The following is a 17,744-nucleotide window of genomic DNA, read 5'->3' as shown; positions in this document are numbered from 1 at the left end:
ATGAAGTGCTGCGACTAAAATTTGACAAGAGGTTGGGAATAGTTGGAGCTTTTCCACATTTTGCTGACATTTGTTGAGCAAGTTTTCCCTTTAGACTAAGTAAGGATGCTGTCAGGGTGTCCTGTTAAAAATTCACTGCCAAAAGTGGTATTTCAAACAGTGTTTTAAAGTTTGAGCAAGGAAGCTGAGAGAATGTGAAACGAGACGATGAAGTTTAGAGTAATAAAGGCATTGGTGTGATCGATTAATTGTTAAAATTATTACAGTTACTATTACAGTTTAAACACAACCTATTGCTGCATTTAATATATATATATATATATATATATATATATATATATATATATATCTGTAGACTTTTACTCTAAGAAGTTGATTCCAAACTAAAGAATATTTCTAAAGTTGTGGGAGGAAATGGACGAAGCATTTATCTATAACAGCTAGAACTAAACTCTAAACAAGTCTCTTAAATACTTGGCCAACCAATGTGAACAAAGGTTTTCTAAATTCTTGGTTAATCGAATAGTTGTGGCAAAATGCTATGCCTGATTCTTAGACTTTCTAAAATGGCCTATGCATTCAATAGAATTTCCATTTCTGATTGTAGTCAACACAGCTGACTATAGTTCAGTTTTAAGATAATAAAAATAAATACACATCTCACTAAAATTGCTAAAATGCTATGATAGATGTATTTTGATTTAAACTGAGGCTGTTGCTAGACCTAGTAACTTTAAAATTGCCTTAAAACATGGTTTATTGTAATGTCTTATGATCAGAGAGCTTGGATAAACAAAAAAAATCAGTAAACATGATTAACTTTTAAAACAGTAGTTGCTAAAATTAGTGGATTAATGACTGAAATAATAAAACAGTGACCGTTAAGAGATTAATTTGGGGAATAGGTTGTAATTTAAGTGTAATCCAAGTTTGCTTTAAATGATTTAGAAAAGCAAATTAAAACATAAAATGGGGTGATAAATGAGAGGCAGGTTGTTCCTAAAGGTTTGTTTATAAATTATTAGATAACATTCCTACTAAATCCACTGGAGCATAGCAGCAGGAGACATAAAGTGACTGTTTATTTCCTGTGAAATGAGTCATTTGCACTCAAACCAGTGATTTTTTTTTCTTGTCCTTAGCATCATGTTTTAATTTGTAACATTTTAATTATCCATGAAGGTAAATTGTTTCAAAGCAGAAATAAGTTCAGTGATGGTGGCCTTTTATTATATCAGACAATAGACAAACCCCTGAATAAATGCCCTTTGTTTTATAATGTTCACCGTGCAGCTTCAGAGCTATTTTCACTGCAAAATTGAAAGCCAAACCCTTGATGAAGACAACCTTAATAATACTTTAACGTTACTTCAAGTTATTTTTAAAAAAACCAAATTATTTTGAAAGACAAACAATGATTGATAATATTGTCAGACATTATATAATGAGCTTTTATTATAATTTTATTTGTCAATCTAGGGAAAATTAAATATGTGTGATAATTCTTCTATCTTTATAATGAATATAACTACACTGATTTATGTAAGTTTTAGTGAACTGTATTAAATCTCCCTCTACTGCCACAGTCAGATAAACAACAATGGATGGCTGACCTACAGATGATGTCCGGCCTTGTGATGAATCAGCAGTCACAGCCTGGAAAGAGGCAAACAGCAACACACGCAGGCCGTGGATCGCTGTCAGATGACTTTGGAGCCTGTTTGTGGGTGGCAACATATGGTGAATGTGCCTGGAGTCTGCAGCTGCATTCCCACAAGGCCGGAGTGGCGATGACACTAGGGACAGATGCTGCCATACTTTTGACTCAGCAGACTAACATAATGGTTCAAAACAATATCTGTTCACAGGTTAATGGGAGATATCAACTTCTGTAATTTGATGCTTTGGTGTTATTTGGAGAAGTCATTTGCCAAAGAACATTTTCCATCCTGCGCGACATGTCAAACATTTGCAGCAGGGCCAAAGGGAGTGAGCGCTGACCTCTGGCAGATTAAATGATATTGTTAAGTCTCACACTAAGCCACAAGTGCAGGGTGGCCTTTTTTTTTTCCTCTCATTGGGAGCAGATGGTGCAGACTGTGTGCTGTGCTATATGAGCTAAGGCACAGCAGCAGAGGAAGCAGTGTTTTTTCAGCAAGTGGATTATTCTCAGAGATGGGGCTGTAATGGGGTGTACAAAACATGAGTAAGCACTGCGACTGAGCTCCATAGGTGTGAGAGTATGGGCGTTAGCAGCAGAGTCAGAGAGTAAAAGAAGAGAAAGATGCGGTGAGAGCCAGAGAGAGCTCTTCTGTCGTGAGACCTGGATTAGGCAATGGACGATTCATGCTGCGGTGGCGGCTGCTGTTTTGCAGATTGCTCTAGATTCTCAGAGATTATGTGCGATGAATGAATGATAGACTGAATGAATGAATGGCAGAACGATTTTACAAACAACACCACGCAGTATTCATCCTCACATGCTAAAATCCTTTGAAACCAAATATAATTATGCATATTTTAGAATTTATTCAAGCATGTCACATACTTTATATAATATGTATCAAAGTTGTTTGTTTATAAAAAAAATTGTGTTTTCGTGTTTCTAAACTGAAGTCCAGATGTGAATCGGTAATCTCTGCCTGAGCAGGTGGACATTCATTTTGTTGGTCAAATGATGAATGCTTTCTGGTACAAAGGTTAATTGTGGGTGCTCTCTTTTCACTGAAGAATTCTCATTTCTTTCTAAATCTCTAAAACCTTCATCTAATATAATTCAGCAGATCAGTTTTGAGCCTAAAGATTGGCACAGTCATCTTATTCACTCACAGACAGGAGTGTATTTCACTCATAGAAAATTGAGTGCTCTCAGGTACAGCAGATCTGCTCCATTTTATGATAAAAAGATCAGAGATCTTCTTCCTTATCGTTTGCATAGGAATAACTGCAAATCATTCATTTTAATTCAAAAAATAAAGTTTCAATCCTCACAAAAATAAAACAGATGTTGTAACAAATTTGTTCAAGGGCTCATTGATCACTGATCATTTAGTATAATCCACATACATGGTGCCAATGCAACTTGAGCTGAAAAATGACACTAAAAGTAGTTCTATGTTTTTATCTGAGGCACAGATCTCAGCGTGTGAACATTGCTTTCCATTTGTGCATTGAACCACCTCACTACTATTTGCTTTTACTTGCTGCAGCTGCCAACTAACTGCAATTTGATTAAAAAAAAAAAAGCAGACAAAGCTCTGCGACCTGAGGAGATCCACTTTGTCTGTTATTTTCAAAGTCATAAGATTGCTTTTCAAGCTGTCTTTTTAAGTGAGCTCATTTCACAGAGCAGCGCAAATCAACTGTTTGCTCCAATTTCCAAACAGAAAACAAATACTACTCCTGCTATTACCACACATGCAACTAATAATAGAAATAAAAAATCAGCCAATTTCACTAATGAGGATGGTGGTGGCTGTAAAAAGAGCTTCCAGGGTCTTCTTTTTTTATTAGTAGCAATATTATTATTACTGTTTGTGCTTTTAAATTTAAATTTCCTCTGTTTGTTTACAGTGTTATTACTTGTTTGGAGAGATTTTAATTTGATGTGGTTCCCCCCACCCAGACGGTTACAGGAGAGGGCTGGCCCAGTGTGAGTTTAATCCTTTCCTAAACCGATTCCAGACCCTGAGGAGGGAGCCTGTTTATTCGGGATTGATGGTCGGATTTTGTTGTGGACTAAGAGGAGGTTCATGTTGACCCTGTCTTACCCGTCATGTCACTCATTGCAGATAAATCTGACAGAGCAAAACAAAAAAATAAAATAAAATAAAAAAGCTCTAATGTTGATGTGCAACAGCTATCTAATGAGCACCAAATATGTGCTTTTTTTTCTTTTTTGAGAATAGTGCCTGTGGGAAATATGCCATGAAAACCTGATGAAATATGCATGGATGTTGTATTTGTGTGCATTAATTGTGCTGTCTTGCTTTCAATTGGCCAGATGTGTGATGGGCTTAAGAAAATACTGGGGCAGATGTTTGGAGACTGTAAGTGAGGTTTCACATTATGCATATATTTTCATTTGTTCACCACATGGTCGCAGTCTGCACAGATTAGATGCACTTGAATGAGTCCATGCTAAGCAGACGATTGCTTTTCATCCATCCATTCATGAAAATCAGGAGGAACGTGTGTGTGTTCAACTGAGGGAGAGTGAGAGATACTTTAAGGATTCATCTGCACTTTATTGAAGTAAATGCCTCTCTTCTAATGTTCACTGAATACAGAGAGTGCTGCTGATAATGCAGTGCCATAGACAGTGAATCTGTCAGCCTTTCAGCTATACTCACCTCATGGTAACATGACCTTGATTAAAACTTGGCTACCTTCCTAATGTGACAGTACAACAAACATGCATCACCTAATACATTTTGGTTAGAAACAGAAAATGTACTTTGTATTCTGGGTTTCCATCATATGAAACCCACTGCAGTGGCACACAACCTTTTGTACTCAAGCTCCACACTTTACATTTCATCAAACAGACAAAAATCTGTTGGTTTGGCTTTGACAGGGATAATAAAAAGCATTTCGAATGTGGGGTTTATCCATCTTCCTGCAGTGTCCATTTAGCAGTGAGTTTGCACATTGTAAACAGCTCTACCTCACCCTTATTTTCAAAATGTACAAATGTATTTAAAAAAAGAAGAAGAAAGTGGGGACATTCTAAACTTGAAAGCCCTTTTAAAAGATAGCATTTTGTTTGTTCACTCCAGGTGGAAATGTGGCAGCATCCCATGACAAAATCGGTATATAAAAAAACACTCCATCTTTAAATAGTTTTTTTTAACTAAATATATATATATATATATATATATATATATATATATATATATATATATATATATATATATATACACAGATAGATAGATAGATAGATAGATAGATAGATAGATAGATAGATAGATAGATAGATAGATAGATAGATAGATAGATAGATAGATTTAACATGGACAGTTCCCAGTTCAGGTCCTCTACCACAGGCCTGGGAGATGGAGGGTTTTGTGCAGTATCTTAGCTGTTTCTAGGACTGCGCTCTTCTGGACAGGGATATCTGAGGCTGTTCCAGGGATCTGCTGAAGCCACTCTTCTAGTTTTGGTGTCTATTTCTCTATTTCCTCTTTCAGCTCTTGGTACTTCTTCAGCTTCTTGTCTTCCTTCTTCTTGATGTTATAGTCACTACAGTGTCTGGCACCACTTATGGTAGAGTCTCTCACTTAAACTATGCGACTGCCAGTCCATACTTGGCACAGATATTCATGTACACTATTCCAACCACTTGGTTATGGCGCATGCACTTTCCCTGCCTGCATCTTACACCCTGCTGTTAGGTGCTTGAGTATCTCAGACACATCTTTGCACAGCCTGCATAATGGATTCTGTTTGGTATGGTATGCCCCAGCCTTTATTGTCCTTGTTCTATTCTCCTACAACATGTATCTTTGACTATAAATGCATCATCCTGTTCAGCACCACGGACAGCAACTCTGAAACTGTTCGGAGTCAAAAGTCTGAATAAACCTTCAAAGGCCCAGCGTATATGACTTCAACAAATTTAATACCACTAAGAAATCTTTTGCAGGTACTTTAGATGATTATGCTGCACCTCAGGCTAACACTGAGTAAAACTCATCTTAGAATGGCAGCAGGTCAACAGAATGTTTAGAATAAGTCAGAAATAAGACCGAGGCAGTCTTACATAGGAAAACTAGAGAAAGTAAAGTAATGCAGTGTATATTAAAAAGTGATAGGAGTGTGTGTTTGAGGAACATGAGTGTTTTAACTCTGGCAGTGTGCTTCAATAAGTATTTATGTCTCAAGATTCTAAGATGAGAATGTTTCACAAGTCAAGCAACACTGCATATTTTTGAGCTAAAGCATTTTTGCCTTTAACAAAATTAAACTGTGCTTTCCTTTTCATATTGCATAACACACATAAACAGAATTTATTATATTTTGCATGAGTACTACAGTAAAGAGGTAGTTTGTGCAGCCTGGGAAATTATCCTTTGCTTTTTTGCCATGAGTTGAAGCAATGTGAGCACGAACACCACATAATCTGCTCCTTCAGACTATAGAGCCAACTCCCAAATTGCAAAACATAAAATGAGAGAATATTAGTGTGGCTCTATCCATGCTAATCAAAATTTGTCTCCCAGCAGATACTAGCAATGAAAAAACAGCCCAGCACATAACCTCGGGTGAAAACCTAAACCGATGTTTTCACAGCTGTGTTTTGAAATATGAAGCCTAATGAGATATGCTAATTGGTGAGCTGTTCAAGAAAGCAAATAAGAAAATTTCCCATAAAGCTGCAGTGCTTTTTAAAAAATATTAGCTGTTTTTAAAGGTTAAAATCATTCACTCATTACCAGTTAGTGTATAGTTAAATCAAATCTCATTGAATACACATTGCAGCACGTATTTCAGTAATTTATACTAACAACCTGATATATGATGACTTGATTTTAGTCTTCAAATGGCCATTGTTGCAGCCTCTTTAAAGGGGAAGTTCAGAAATGTTACAGCAAGATTTTGTAGAAAGGTTATGAACAATTGATATCTATACAGATGTAGATGGCTCTTTGAACAACCTCAGTTTGGAGAAACAGAGTTTAATTCCGACCAATTTGACAAGTTAATGGCTAGTGCATGTGAAACTAGTGGACTGTTGACAGATTAAAACAACTCCTGTCTCAGAAATGTCATAGTGGTTCATGTAAGCTGTATACTGTCAGTTTGCATTAAATGGTTATATGCATCATTTTATATACATCAAAGTGCAAATGGCAGCAGCAGAGCTAAGCTGCAACCTAGTAATTGTATATTTCTGCTGGAAAAACCATGTAATGCTCAGCTGATTTAAATGTTTAATTAAACAGGGTTTGCATGGAGCACTTTCACATTGTTGAGACTGGAGTTGTTTTATTGTGGTAGCAATCCACTTTGGCCGTGGCCCCGCTCAAACTAGCTGTTAGCTTGTCAAAACTTAAATTGCAGAAATCTTACATGCATGTGCCAACGAGATAGTCAGCATCTCTGTCTAAAAGGTCTTTGAATTGTTGGAGCATATTTCTCTTTAATTTGTATCATTTTAGTGTCTCTGAATCAATATTTAACTGTTGTAATGGCCTTGGTGCTTGCTTGACCAGTGTTTAGTGAACGTTTTCTACAAAACTGCAGTGACTCAAAGTTCAACTGAGGCACTAGGAAACTTTTATATGGAAATCCATGAGGTCTTTTGCACAAAATGTCTGCAGTTTAAGGATGTATGTTTCAAATTTTACATATGTACCTTTTCTTTGAATCAAGACGTGCTGCTGAATGGCTTCAGCATTTTTTCAGCTTATAGCTCTAAACATTTTGGATCATACATGCAAATATAAACCACCAACGCAGAAACCAGGCTGTCTGGTGGATCTTGAACATCTTCGTAACCAATTGTGGTCAAAAACTGGCATGAAATAATGACTTTGAAATAAACAAGAGCGCTAATATTTACTGCTTTTCTCAAAACCTCATCATGCTGATTGGCAGGCAAACTGAACATATTTCCTATGGACCTCTAACCCATTCTTGCTGGACCATTTGCAAAATGTGTCTCACTGGGCTGCAACTGTTGGCTAAAAAAGTGTGAATGGCATTCACAAGGTAGTTTCCAAAATGGTAGTTTCCTTGTGTGAGTCACAGGGCATTGCTCTTGTCTCACATTTTCTCTCAATATAGTCTTAAACCCTTTTCAATTTATTTTTCATAATCCTAGAAAGCTTTAGATGCATTTTGTCAACATGTATGCAAACTCCTGACCAATTTTGGTCAAAATTTAAATGGGAGTTTGTGCAAACATGTCATTCAGTGTGATTTCAAGTGAAAATTTGCATTTGTTGTCACAATTTTGTGTCTCTAGCTAGTCTCTGATGGTCACAGTGAAATACAAAAGATTCAAGATTGTATGATTTGTGCATTTGATCAGAATTAAACTTCATTTCTGCAAACTAAGGCTGTTCAAAAACCTATCTACGACAGGTAAAATAGTGATTGTTCATAACCTTTCCATAGCTATCCCATTTAAAAAGATCAGAACTGTCCCTTTAATGTGGGCACATTCAATAATGTCATCTGCACACTTTAATAATTTAGCACTGCTTGTTAATATTAAATGTTAATGCCCAAACTATGCTTTGTTTCTTGAATGCGCTGAAATAAACCTGGGAGAAGGTTTCTCCTGTGATGATTCGACATTGTTCAAACAGTTTCACGCTCCATTAAAGTGTTCTTTCATTACAAGGAGCAAAACTCGTTTGTCACACAAGTGTTTTCCGATAACGTGGAGCTGCGTGAGGCTGTGACAAAGGAGCCGCGATGGAGGGAACTATATAAGCCCACTGGGAGCAACGTCACCCCTGCTGGCATATTAACCGGAATCCACACAGTCAGCGGCAAGCACACACACCACACCAGACAGAGGACGTCAGGAGCGCACGCATCCCCTCCGCGCGAAATGCTCCGAGAACTGAATCCAACTCAGAACATCCTCCCCGATTCCGCGCGTCTCGGCGAGGGAGCGTCCGCGCGCTGCTCGGGCTTACACGCGGGATAAACAAGTCCTGGATGAAGTATTGCCCGGGAAGGTCGTTGGAAAACAAAGTGGAAAGATTTGTTTGCGTCGAGCATGCGTTCAAAGGAAGCACCACATAGAGCCAACATTTGCAACTTCGGGATTTACTTGTAAAAGGCGCTTTTTTTTCTTTTTCTTCGTTTTTTTTACTGGATAATTCGCATTGTATAAACATGCCTGTAAGAAGAGGTCACGTTGCGCCACAGAACACGTTCCTGGGATTAATTATTCGGAAATTCGAGGGTCAGAGTAAGTATTTTCTTTCTCAAATTCTGCTGCCTGGAAGTATGAATGTGTTCTTGCATTTTAATACTGAAATTAAAAGAGAAACTGCATGTTTATCTTACTGTTTTTTCCCCTTATAACACTTTTGGGGATTATTATTATTACTAGGAAATATATATATATATATATATATATATATATATATTTATTTAATTCAAATACGCAAATTTTGCTTACAATATTATGTTTATAGTTAAAGAACTGATAATGATCAGTGATCTATTTGTTTATTTGTTTTAGTAAGCAGTCCTTGAAAACCATTTGTCTCCAGCAGCTATTCATTTATCTTCTATTATTTTATTTAGACCGGAAATTTGTGATAGCCAATGCCAGAGTGGAGAACTGTGCTATTATCTACTGCAATGACGCCTTCTGTGAGATGACAGGCTTCTCCAGACCGGACATCATGCAGAAGCCCTGCACCTGTGACTTCCTCCACGGGGAGCTCACTGACAAAGAGGCGACCAACCAGCTGGCTCAGGCCGTGCTCGGTTCTGAGGAGCGCAAGGTGGAGATCACTTACTACCGGAAGGATGGTGAGTAACTGACCTGGCACAACAAACATGCCAGACATCCGGAGGTGTCTTCCTTATGTGTGATGCTGCTGCAGCAGCTCCTCTCTGTTTCCACTTCTTGATATGGTGTGTCAGCGTGAGAGGAAGCAACATACTTTTCTCTTCGTCACACATCGGGAAAGTGAGAACGAAGAAGAGATGTGAACCTTTGAAGTAAACCAATAAAATGTCATCCTGGTGTTGAGCACAAAAAAATATAAAGGAATACTGACTGTTCATTTCTTCAGCTTTTGGTTTATAATGACACTTATGGCACTCTTATCAGGTTTGGGTATCAAGGGCAGTGGGGGCCCATCAGATTGGACAAATATATTATTAGAATGCATAGTGTGACTGTGTGGCACTTAGAATACAATGGCATATGATTTATTACGGTCCTTTTTGATATTTTGCACTTTTGATGTTACAAAAATGATACATTTCAGCAGAATTCTACAACTCTAGTCATTTTAGTTCAATTAAAATATATTGGTTCCAATTTTTTTCATTCATTACAAACAAGTTCAAAGTTTAAATCTTTTCAAGTCAATGTGCACAAAGAAAGTAAATTGTATTTATGGTTTTATGTTTAAATAGACTGTGTCAATGATTTAATTAAATATCACCTCTTCTTAGTTTCATTTTTGATGTATTATTCGATAAGTAACAGACAAAATAATACAGTAGAAGATGCGGTAGATATATGCTGACAACTTTTATGGTTTGATAAACTGTGTGAAATGTTAAAGAAGGCAACAGACTTGCAAAACAGATGGATGAAGCAACTGTGACATCACCCACTGATTCATGCACTGCCCTTCTAAAGCCTTTTGGCCATCCATTTGTTAGAGGCCATTTTGGTTCGTAAAAAACAGAAGCTACACGTGATTACTGAATCTCAACCACATCTTTATTTGTCTAAATTAGATCTTAATCTACACAATGATTACTTTGCTTTACAGATCTGGATTCAGCAATAAAAATGCAATTTTTATGTAATTATTGGGTTAAAATACTGCAGAGTGAGAAGTGAAATCATTTTCCCCGTAGACCTGTGCACAAACAGACATCGTAACTTATCGCAGAAGTCACCCACAGCTGGTCATTAGAAAGAATGCATGTTGGCTTCCACATTGGCTTAATTTTTCAGATGAAAGGCTATGTCCATCTGTTATATACGATCCATAAAGGTAACTCGGCTCACCAGTTGGACAGGATTAACTTCACAGCTTTTGTCAATGCTTGAGAATGATTTGGCTGCACCATTGTTAATTCTGGTACAATGATAAAATCAAATCTGGTTTATTGTAAGTGATGCTGAGCCCAGGGTGGAATAAAAATGCCCCCTGTAAAACTGAGTTTAAGGCATTTTTGTATAGAAAACATTTAGAAAAAGCATCACCCATAATGTATAAGCACATATACATGAACAGCCACCTAATCACACAATTCAAATATTAGCATCCTATTCTGGCAGTTCCCTTTATCTATTTTTTAATTGCTCTAAACTATACATGTCCAAGGCCTCTGCACACTTTTCCTCACTGCTTGTGGTAGCTTCTTAGATTACTGCTTTGTGAGAGTGCATTCACAGTAGGTGTAAAGTCTCAAATGTGTAAACAGTCCTTTATTCTTGCACATTATACAGAACATAAAACCTTTTTAACCTTGCATTTCTGACTGTAACGCTCTGCAGATTTAAAAGAGAAATTCCCACCATTAATATAAAGGACAGATTTTCCACTTGAAACTTGAAAACATCCAATGGACATTTAAACAAGGTTTAAAATTTGATTATGTGTGAATTTCTAACGGGGTTTGAGAGAAGGATGTTGAAATAAGCAAGCCAGTTGTAAGCTTTTACCAATAGTCAACATTTGGTTAATAAGATTACCAGATTATGTGTAATAAATATTATGTTTTATAACTTCATGACACTTTAATGCTTTGTTTTTTACCTATTTAGTATAATTAGTTAAAATTCTCTGAACAATTATATACAGTATAGTCATTTTAGTGTATTGGTCCACTGAATAATTGCTTTAATTTTGACAGGTTTGCCCCAGAATGTTCAAATTCACCATTTTTAATTGCTAAACTGTCATTTGTCGTTCCTATTGGTAAATCTCTGCCCTGTTATGAATGATGTACTGCAGAGACAGCAATCCTAAACCAGAGAGAATTAATACAATGTTACCACTCAGTGGCATAAATCCCGAGATTGACCACCTCCCACCAGGCTCTTTGAGGAGCTTTTTCTGGTCAGCTGGACATAGCAGCAAACAGATAGTCTGAGGTCACTGTAGAGCAGCAGAGATAGTTCACACATTTTTTGTTTCCTTTTGAACCTGTGTTTGTGCCAAGGCAGAGTGTGTTTTCAGGCTATATTTTTGCTTTGAACTAATATTCCTTTTGTGATAACTTCCAGTGCATACAAAAACATCAGTATTACATTTAGGAAGTAGAAACAGAAGAAAAGAAGTAATATTTAATCATAAGGACTCTTGGTTTAAATTTTTAATTGTGAGTTTGACTAGATTCTGGGCCACGAATACATCTTTAATCTATCATCAGCAACCATCCGCCTCTGCTTTTTGTTTTTTTTTTTCCTCTTTCCAATCATTATCAAACCAGGAAGCAGCTACTACATCTAAAAAAATATAGACATCGGTAAGATAATTATAAGACACACGCTTCAATCTGTTTTGGGAGAGCACACAGAGGATCGTTCATGATATAGTGAACTTTATTTTCTGAAATCTTTGAAGAGCAGAGGATGAGGGCTCCCAAACCGTCTAACATTATCATTGCTTCCAGTCTCCCGACAATCCTCCCCGGTGTGCGTCGCAGCTTCAAGACACAACTCATAATACTCCTCAGAGGAATTTACAGTGAGTGTGTGTGCTCATGAATAAAGATGTCAGGGCTGACAGTGTGGTGACTGGGAATGAGCAGCTTACTGAGTAAATGCATTAAACTGGTAGGGAGGACCCAGTTCATGTGTTCCCAGTGCTGTGGGGGAATGAAAGATTCATGTCATCCTTGAGAGCAATGGACCTATTGATTTGAGAGTGTCTACAAACTGAAGTTGATGTGTAAAAATGTGCATGTATTTTAAGCCTTTTCTCCTGTCTGTATTTCATGTAGTCAGTTCCAATGCAAATCAGCTAATCCTTCGCATTAAAGCGGTTCATATTTCATACTTTATGTCATAAATCATAAAATAAACCAGCCATAGCTTAGACAGGTTTCCAGTATTAGAATTTGTTTCTATTTGACACATGGGAGATTGCCAAAATATAAATATTGTGTAAATCATGATCTGAATATGCACTTCAAAATCTATTTTTCTGAGATGTGACATAATCTGGGTTGTTTTCCTCTCCCATCAATAACTATAATGAGAAAACTTAAAAAGCAAGGTTTGGATTTGATGAAGTGACATCAGGAGCAACAAAGCTTTGGCTTTTTTTTTCCAGTGAAAAAGCAAAAAGTTAAGCTGCTTATATGTACGGTGCTTGGAAATGAAAAGTAACGGAACAATGGCAACTGCAGAAGCACAGCAAAGAAGCACAGGGGCATTTTCTTTTAACGCATGTGTTCCCCTCTCTGTGAACAAACAAGACAGGTTGTGAGAGATAACCACACATATACTCTTCCTCCAGCAAGGATACATAATCAATGAGATAAATGCTTTCCCTTGATGGCTTTTTAAAGCTATCCTATTCCAGAGGGTGTAATAATACTTTGTACCTGAATGAGTCTTAACAAAAGGAAGCTGACACCGTGGAGCACGGAGAAGTTAAAAGGATAATGGCTACATAACAGCAGCAGCTTAGCTAACCATGCTGAATGATGTGGGACATGTGGTGTGCGTGGGTGCAGGGTTTCATATGTGACTCCCTTACCAAGGGGACTGGAGGGCCATGTGCTCCTGCTAAGGCTTCGGTGGCAGGGGCGCGAGGGGACAGGGGACACGGAGTGCCTGCAGTGCACAAGGTGCGTTGCAGGACACTTGGATGGCTCCAGTCAAGACTGCATTCATTTTTTATCAGCCTTTGTTGGTGGGTTGCACATGAATTTTTATGATACATCAAGTCTTGAAGCTGAAGGATCAAATTGTATATGTAGGATAGCGTATGAAAGTTTGGATAACACACTGAACTTAAGTTCACTTCTAACAGACGGGTATCAGCTTCAACACTGGAAACTTGGTATTAAGATTAGGCATGGGCCTGTATGAGATTAGATTGGATGACAACTTTTAGTAAAAAAATACCACAGTTTCAAGATGTTACAGTATTAAAATAACAATTTTTAAAATGTATCACAAACTTATGGATTTTATTTAAAAACAAAAATTGTACTACGATTGTATTATCTGGATCACCACCAGTTTAGTCACTTGTTTTTTGTGACAACCCCAACATTTCCTGAAAATTTCATCGAAATCAGTTCATTAGTTTTTAAGTAATCTCGCTGACAAACGGGCACAACAACCAGCACTACTGAAAACATAACCTCCTTGGCAGAGGTAATAAGTAATGTGTTTTCTGGTAAAAATGGACCCAAATACAGGTCCACATGGAGGCAGCTAGCAAGCAGGCAGAGAATCCCAAACAAGGTTCTTCATTTCTAAACAAACTAAACTAAAACAAGCTGAAAAGGAGATAATTAAATTAAAAGGAACTGTCAAGGACAAGACAGACCAGGAAACACTGAGGACCCAATAAGGATGTGACAAAATGCAACTGAAAATCAGAAACTATTAATAAACTGTGGGAGGATAACGACTGACTCATTGCAGGTGTGATGATTAGAAATCAGGACCAGGTGTGAAAGGGGAGCAGAGAACAAGACTGATGTCCTGTCTACCCTACATGGGATATTTTTGAAAATGGATATTTTCTGCTGTGTTTGCACCTCCTGTCTACACACAAAGGGAGTGTTTGGTGAGAAAAAGTGATATTTCTTTTCCAAAGTAGACATTCTTGAAAACTCTGTTGATGAGGACTGAAAATGCAGAGCTTTTCAAATACAATGACGTAGCAGCTTGTTTCTTGCAAGCCCACTATCACCCTGTGCCCTAAAATTCCAAATAGTATTTAAGCCATTTTTATCATGTTTTCAATAATACATAATAATATTATTGTAATCATTTATAGGTACTTTAATGATGATATACAAATACACATAGACAGAAAACATGCATGCGTGTTGACAGTCAAAGAGACACCAGGTCAAGTCTGATCATTCTGCCCAAAAGTGAACTAACCTAAAATGAATGAAAGGTTGTGAAGCAGAATATCATGAACTGATAGTTGTAAACACAAGTGCAATGCTGCCTGAGGAAGAGCTGCTAGTTACCCCTGATGGATCTGAAGACACTGATTGAGGATGAAATTAGGCCAGGCTATGTAGCTCACAGCGGTCTCATTCAGGATAGATATTGCCACAAGCCCCAAAGACTCCAAACAAAGGGTGAGCTTGCACTGGCCTCTCTATACATGCCCTGGTCCTGACATGCTGTGCCTCAGTAATGTTGTGTATTAGCTTAAGCAGAATAGCCCTAAACAGAAACATGTCAGATTTCATTAGACAAGGCAGTGGTCACAGGGGTGTGTTTTAAAGCTGCAATGTTACAATTGGGAGAATGATACATACAAAGCAAATATTAGCAAATCAAAGCAAATCAGCTTTTCCAAATTAATCTGAAGCCTTGATACAATACACTACAAGTGACCGATATAACCTCAAAATTATATCATGATATTTATCAAATTTATAAAAAAACAGAACATTTTTCCTATGCTTGCAGGTGACAACATTCATTAGCACAGGCAAATAAGGGGAATTGTCGTTCTTTAGGTGTCTATAATCTGCTGTGTGTGATGACAGTGCGAATCTATAGCTGCCAGGGCCTTGGAACAGCAGCTTTTTAAAGCTATAGCAGAAACATCAAATGAATAACTAAACTTTTCTAGGTCATGTTGTCCCTTGAAATCTCTGGGAAAGTGCAACTTAACTGCCTATCACAGGAGTTTTATAATTACTTAAGTAATTTAAACTCGCAACTTTAGAGCAGCCTCTAGATTCTGTTGCGTAATGCTGACATCAAGTTTTAGGTACAAATGTAAACAAACAGCAGCAATTCAAACAGACATTAATTGGACAGGCAATTAAAGCATCAGTCACATTGATACTGTGAGCTCCTACCTTTTTAACACACAAGGTTATACTGGTGTTAGGACAGTTTATTTCTATTGTGCCAAGACAAAATACAGTTTGGTGATGTGTCTTTTACTTTTTTGTTGAAGTGCTATCGTGGTAGAATATGTCTGATCGCATCCTGTTGGGTTTCACTAATTCAGCTTCCTGTGTGAATTAAAGACAGTGTAATCTGTACTCAATGTCTTAACAGACATTTTTTTTCTCTTTCATTCAGACAAAAAAGTCTTAATCCTATGAGATTTTTGCTTAACATTTTCATAATAAATTCATAAAAATCATGAAGCTGTTTTTTTTCCTGTCTTGTTAACCGTTTTTGCTATTATAGCACCTTTTAACAGATAAAAATCACAAATGCTTCACAGCTGTGAGATATAAAAAGTATGGTGCTGCATCAGAGAAATATAAATACAACCATGTGTGATTTTTACCGTCTTTAAGACGTATTATGATTTCATCACAACTCTGTTTGACCTGAGTGTTATTTCGTTATAGAGTTCAGATGATCATTTGATTAAGCAGCTACGTTTTAATAATTGATGATGGAAATAGGATCTGGAGTAATGAAATTTCCACCATCAAAAGAGAGCTAGTCTTTATATGACATTTAGTCATTCAAGCAGGTGTAAATGACATTTCTTGGCTCAAAAGAAAACACTATATAAATGTCAGGGAGCGAATGGGCTTTCACTCCTTTCCTGATTAAAACTGCTGCGTTGTCATGGATGATAATCATATCTGGTGGCTGACGATGGCTGGATAGGCAATATGTCATGACGTGAGTGTTGGAAAACACTGGGATAATTGATGAAACTAAGAACTTAAATAATCAGTTCTCTAAATGCGCACATATTCCGCATTAGACCCCGCATGTATACATTTGCAGGGCCAAACTTTAATCTTGTGAAATGTAAACTGAAAGATAATAGTAATTAAAAGACCACGGTGCAGTCAGACACTTCATTTAAGAACACCAATGGATAAAAAGCATAAAAAGGAATCAGGACTCTTGCATTAATAAAAAAACGTATATAAAATGTATATCATGCAACAATATGAAAATACGTTCTGCATTGTAAAGAACACAATACATGCCAATAACACAAGTGGAGCCATCAGTTTAGACTTGTTGAAATATTTTGAATAAATTTATAACACTGTTTAAAATCTGGCTACATTTTTTTTAAACTCAGGGGACTTGGAGAGTTTTTCAGTAAGAAGCTTCACTTTTGTTTTGGATGGGTGGATAGATAAATGAATAGGTCTTTACATTCTGTTTATGGACTTTAATTTTGATTTATGTCAATTTGTTTTTTAATTATTTTGCACAAACTTGTCAAATGAGAACATTTGGTTTAGTTTTTATGATTTTTACGATTTCCATATTCCATCATGTATCATAAAGCATGAGAGTAAAATTTATCCAGTTTTATTTTAAGTTTTAGGTTTGACTTACAAAAACATTAAATAAGATCCTTAGTGTGGTCCACTGTAGTTTGCAACCCCTTCTTGTTTTCTCTTGTGTATTAATCCAGCTCATTGTGTGGACATCAGTTATAGTCATTAAGATTTTTAGTTCTTTTTGGTTCTTGGCATGCAACAAACTACAATAATTATGATTTTTTTTAAATATTCAGATGTATTATTTAGTTTTCTGGTTTGTGCTTGCTGCCTTGATAACCTCATTAATTGCAGTTAGCATTTTTGCCCTCATTATCCAGCTATGCTAAAGAACCCTCTGTAGGATAAACTCAGCTTTGTTCATTTTTTATCAAAAGAATGGTTAGAGATATAGCTAAAATTAAGGCAACTCTAGCTTCAAGTAATTGTCTAAAACTCTTTCAGAAAGCTATTTGAGTGTTGCATGGAAATATTATTACCACAGAAATTCACAGTGGCTGTGGCTTCCTTTCTTTAAACCATTAGTCACTCTGCTTACCACAGATTTTAGGTAAAAAAAAAAAAATCAAAGCTCTCTGTGTGGTGCTTACAGAATG

General features: G+C 36.8%; 1 protein-coding gene across 1 annotated transcript in view; it reads left to right on the top strand.

The window, feature by feature from the left end:
• The first annotated feature begins 8,445 nt into the window (after nucleotides 1-8,445).
• Nucleotides 8,446-17,744, top strand: part of LOC108240780 (potassium voltage-gated channel subfamily H member 7) — a 44,990-nt gene continuing 35,691 nt past the window's right edge. The window contains exons 1-2 of the mRNA XM_025007678.2: nucleotides 8,446-8,929; nucleotides 9,271-9,501. Coding sequence (XP_024863446.1) covers nucleotides 8,854-8,929; nucleotides 9,271-9,501 — 307 coding nt within the window. The 5' untranslated portion in view covers nucleotides 8,446-8,853. The remainder of the gene's footprint in view (nucleotides 8,930-9,270; nucleotides 9,502-17,744) is intronic.

The sequence above is a fragment of the Kryptolebias marmoratus genome, linkage group LG6, assembly GCF_001649575.2.
Source record: "Kryptolebias marmoratus isolate JLee-2015 linkage group LG6, ASM164957v2, whole genome shotgun sequence".
Classification (NCBI taxonomy): domain Eukaryota; kingdom Metazoa; phylum Chordata; class Actinopteri; order Cyprinodontiformes; family Rivulidae; genus Kryptolebias; species Kryptolebias marmoratus.
Note: the sequence above shows the minus strand (reverse complement) of the source record. Positions and strands in the feature narration are given on the sequence as shown.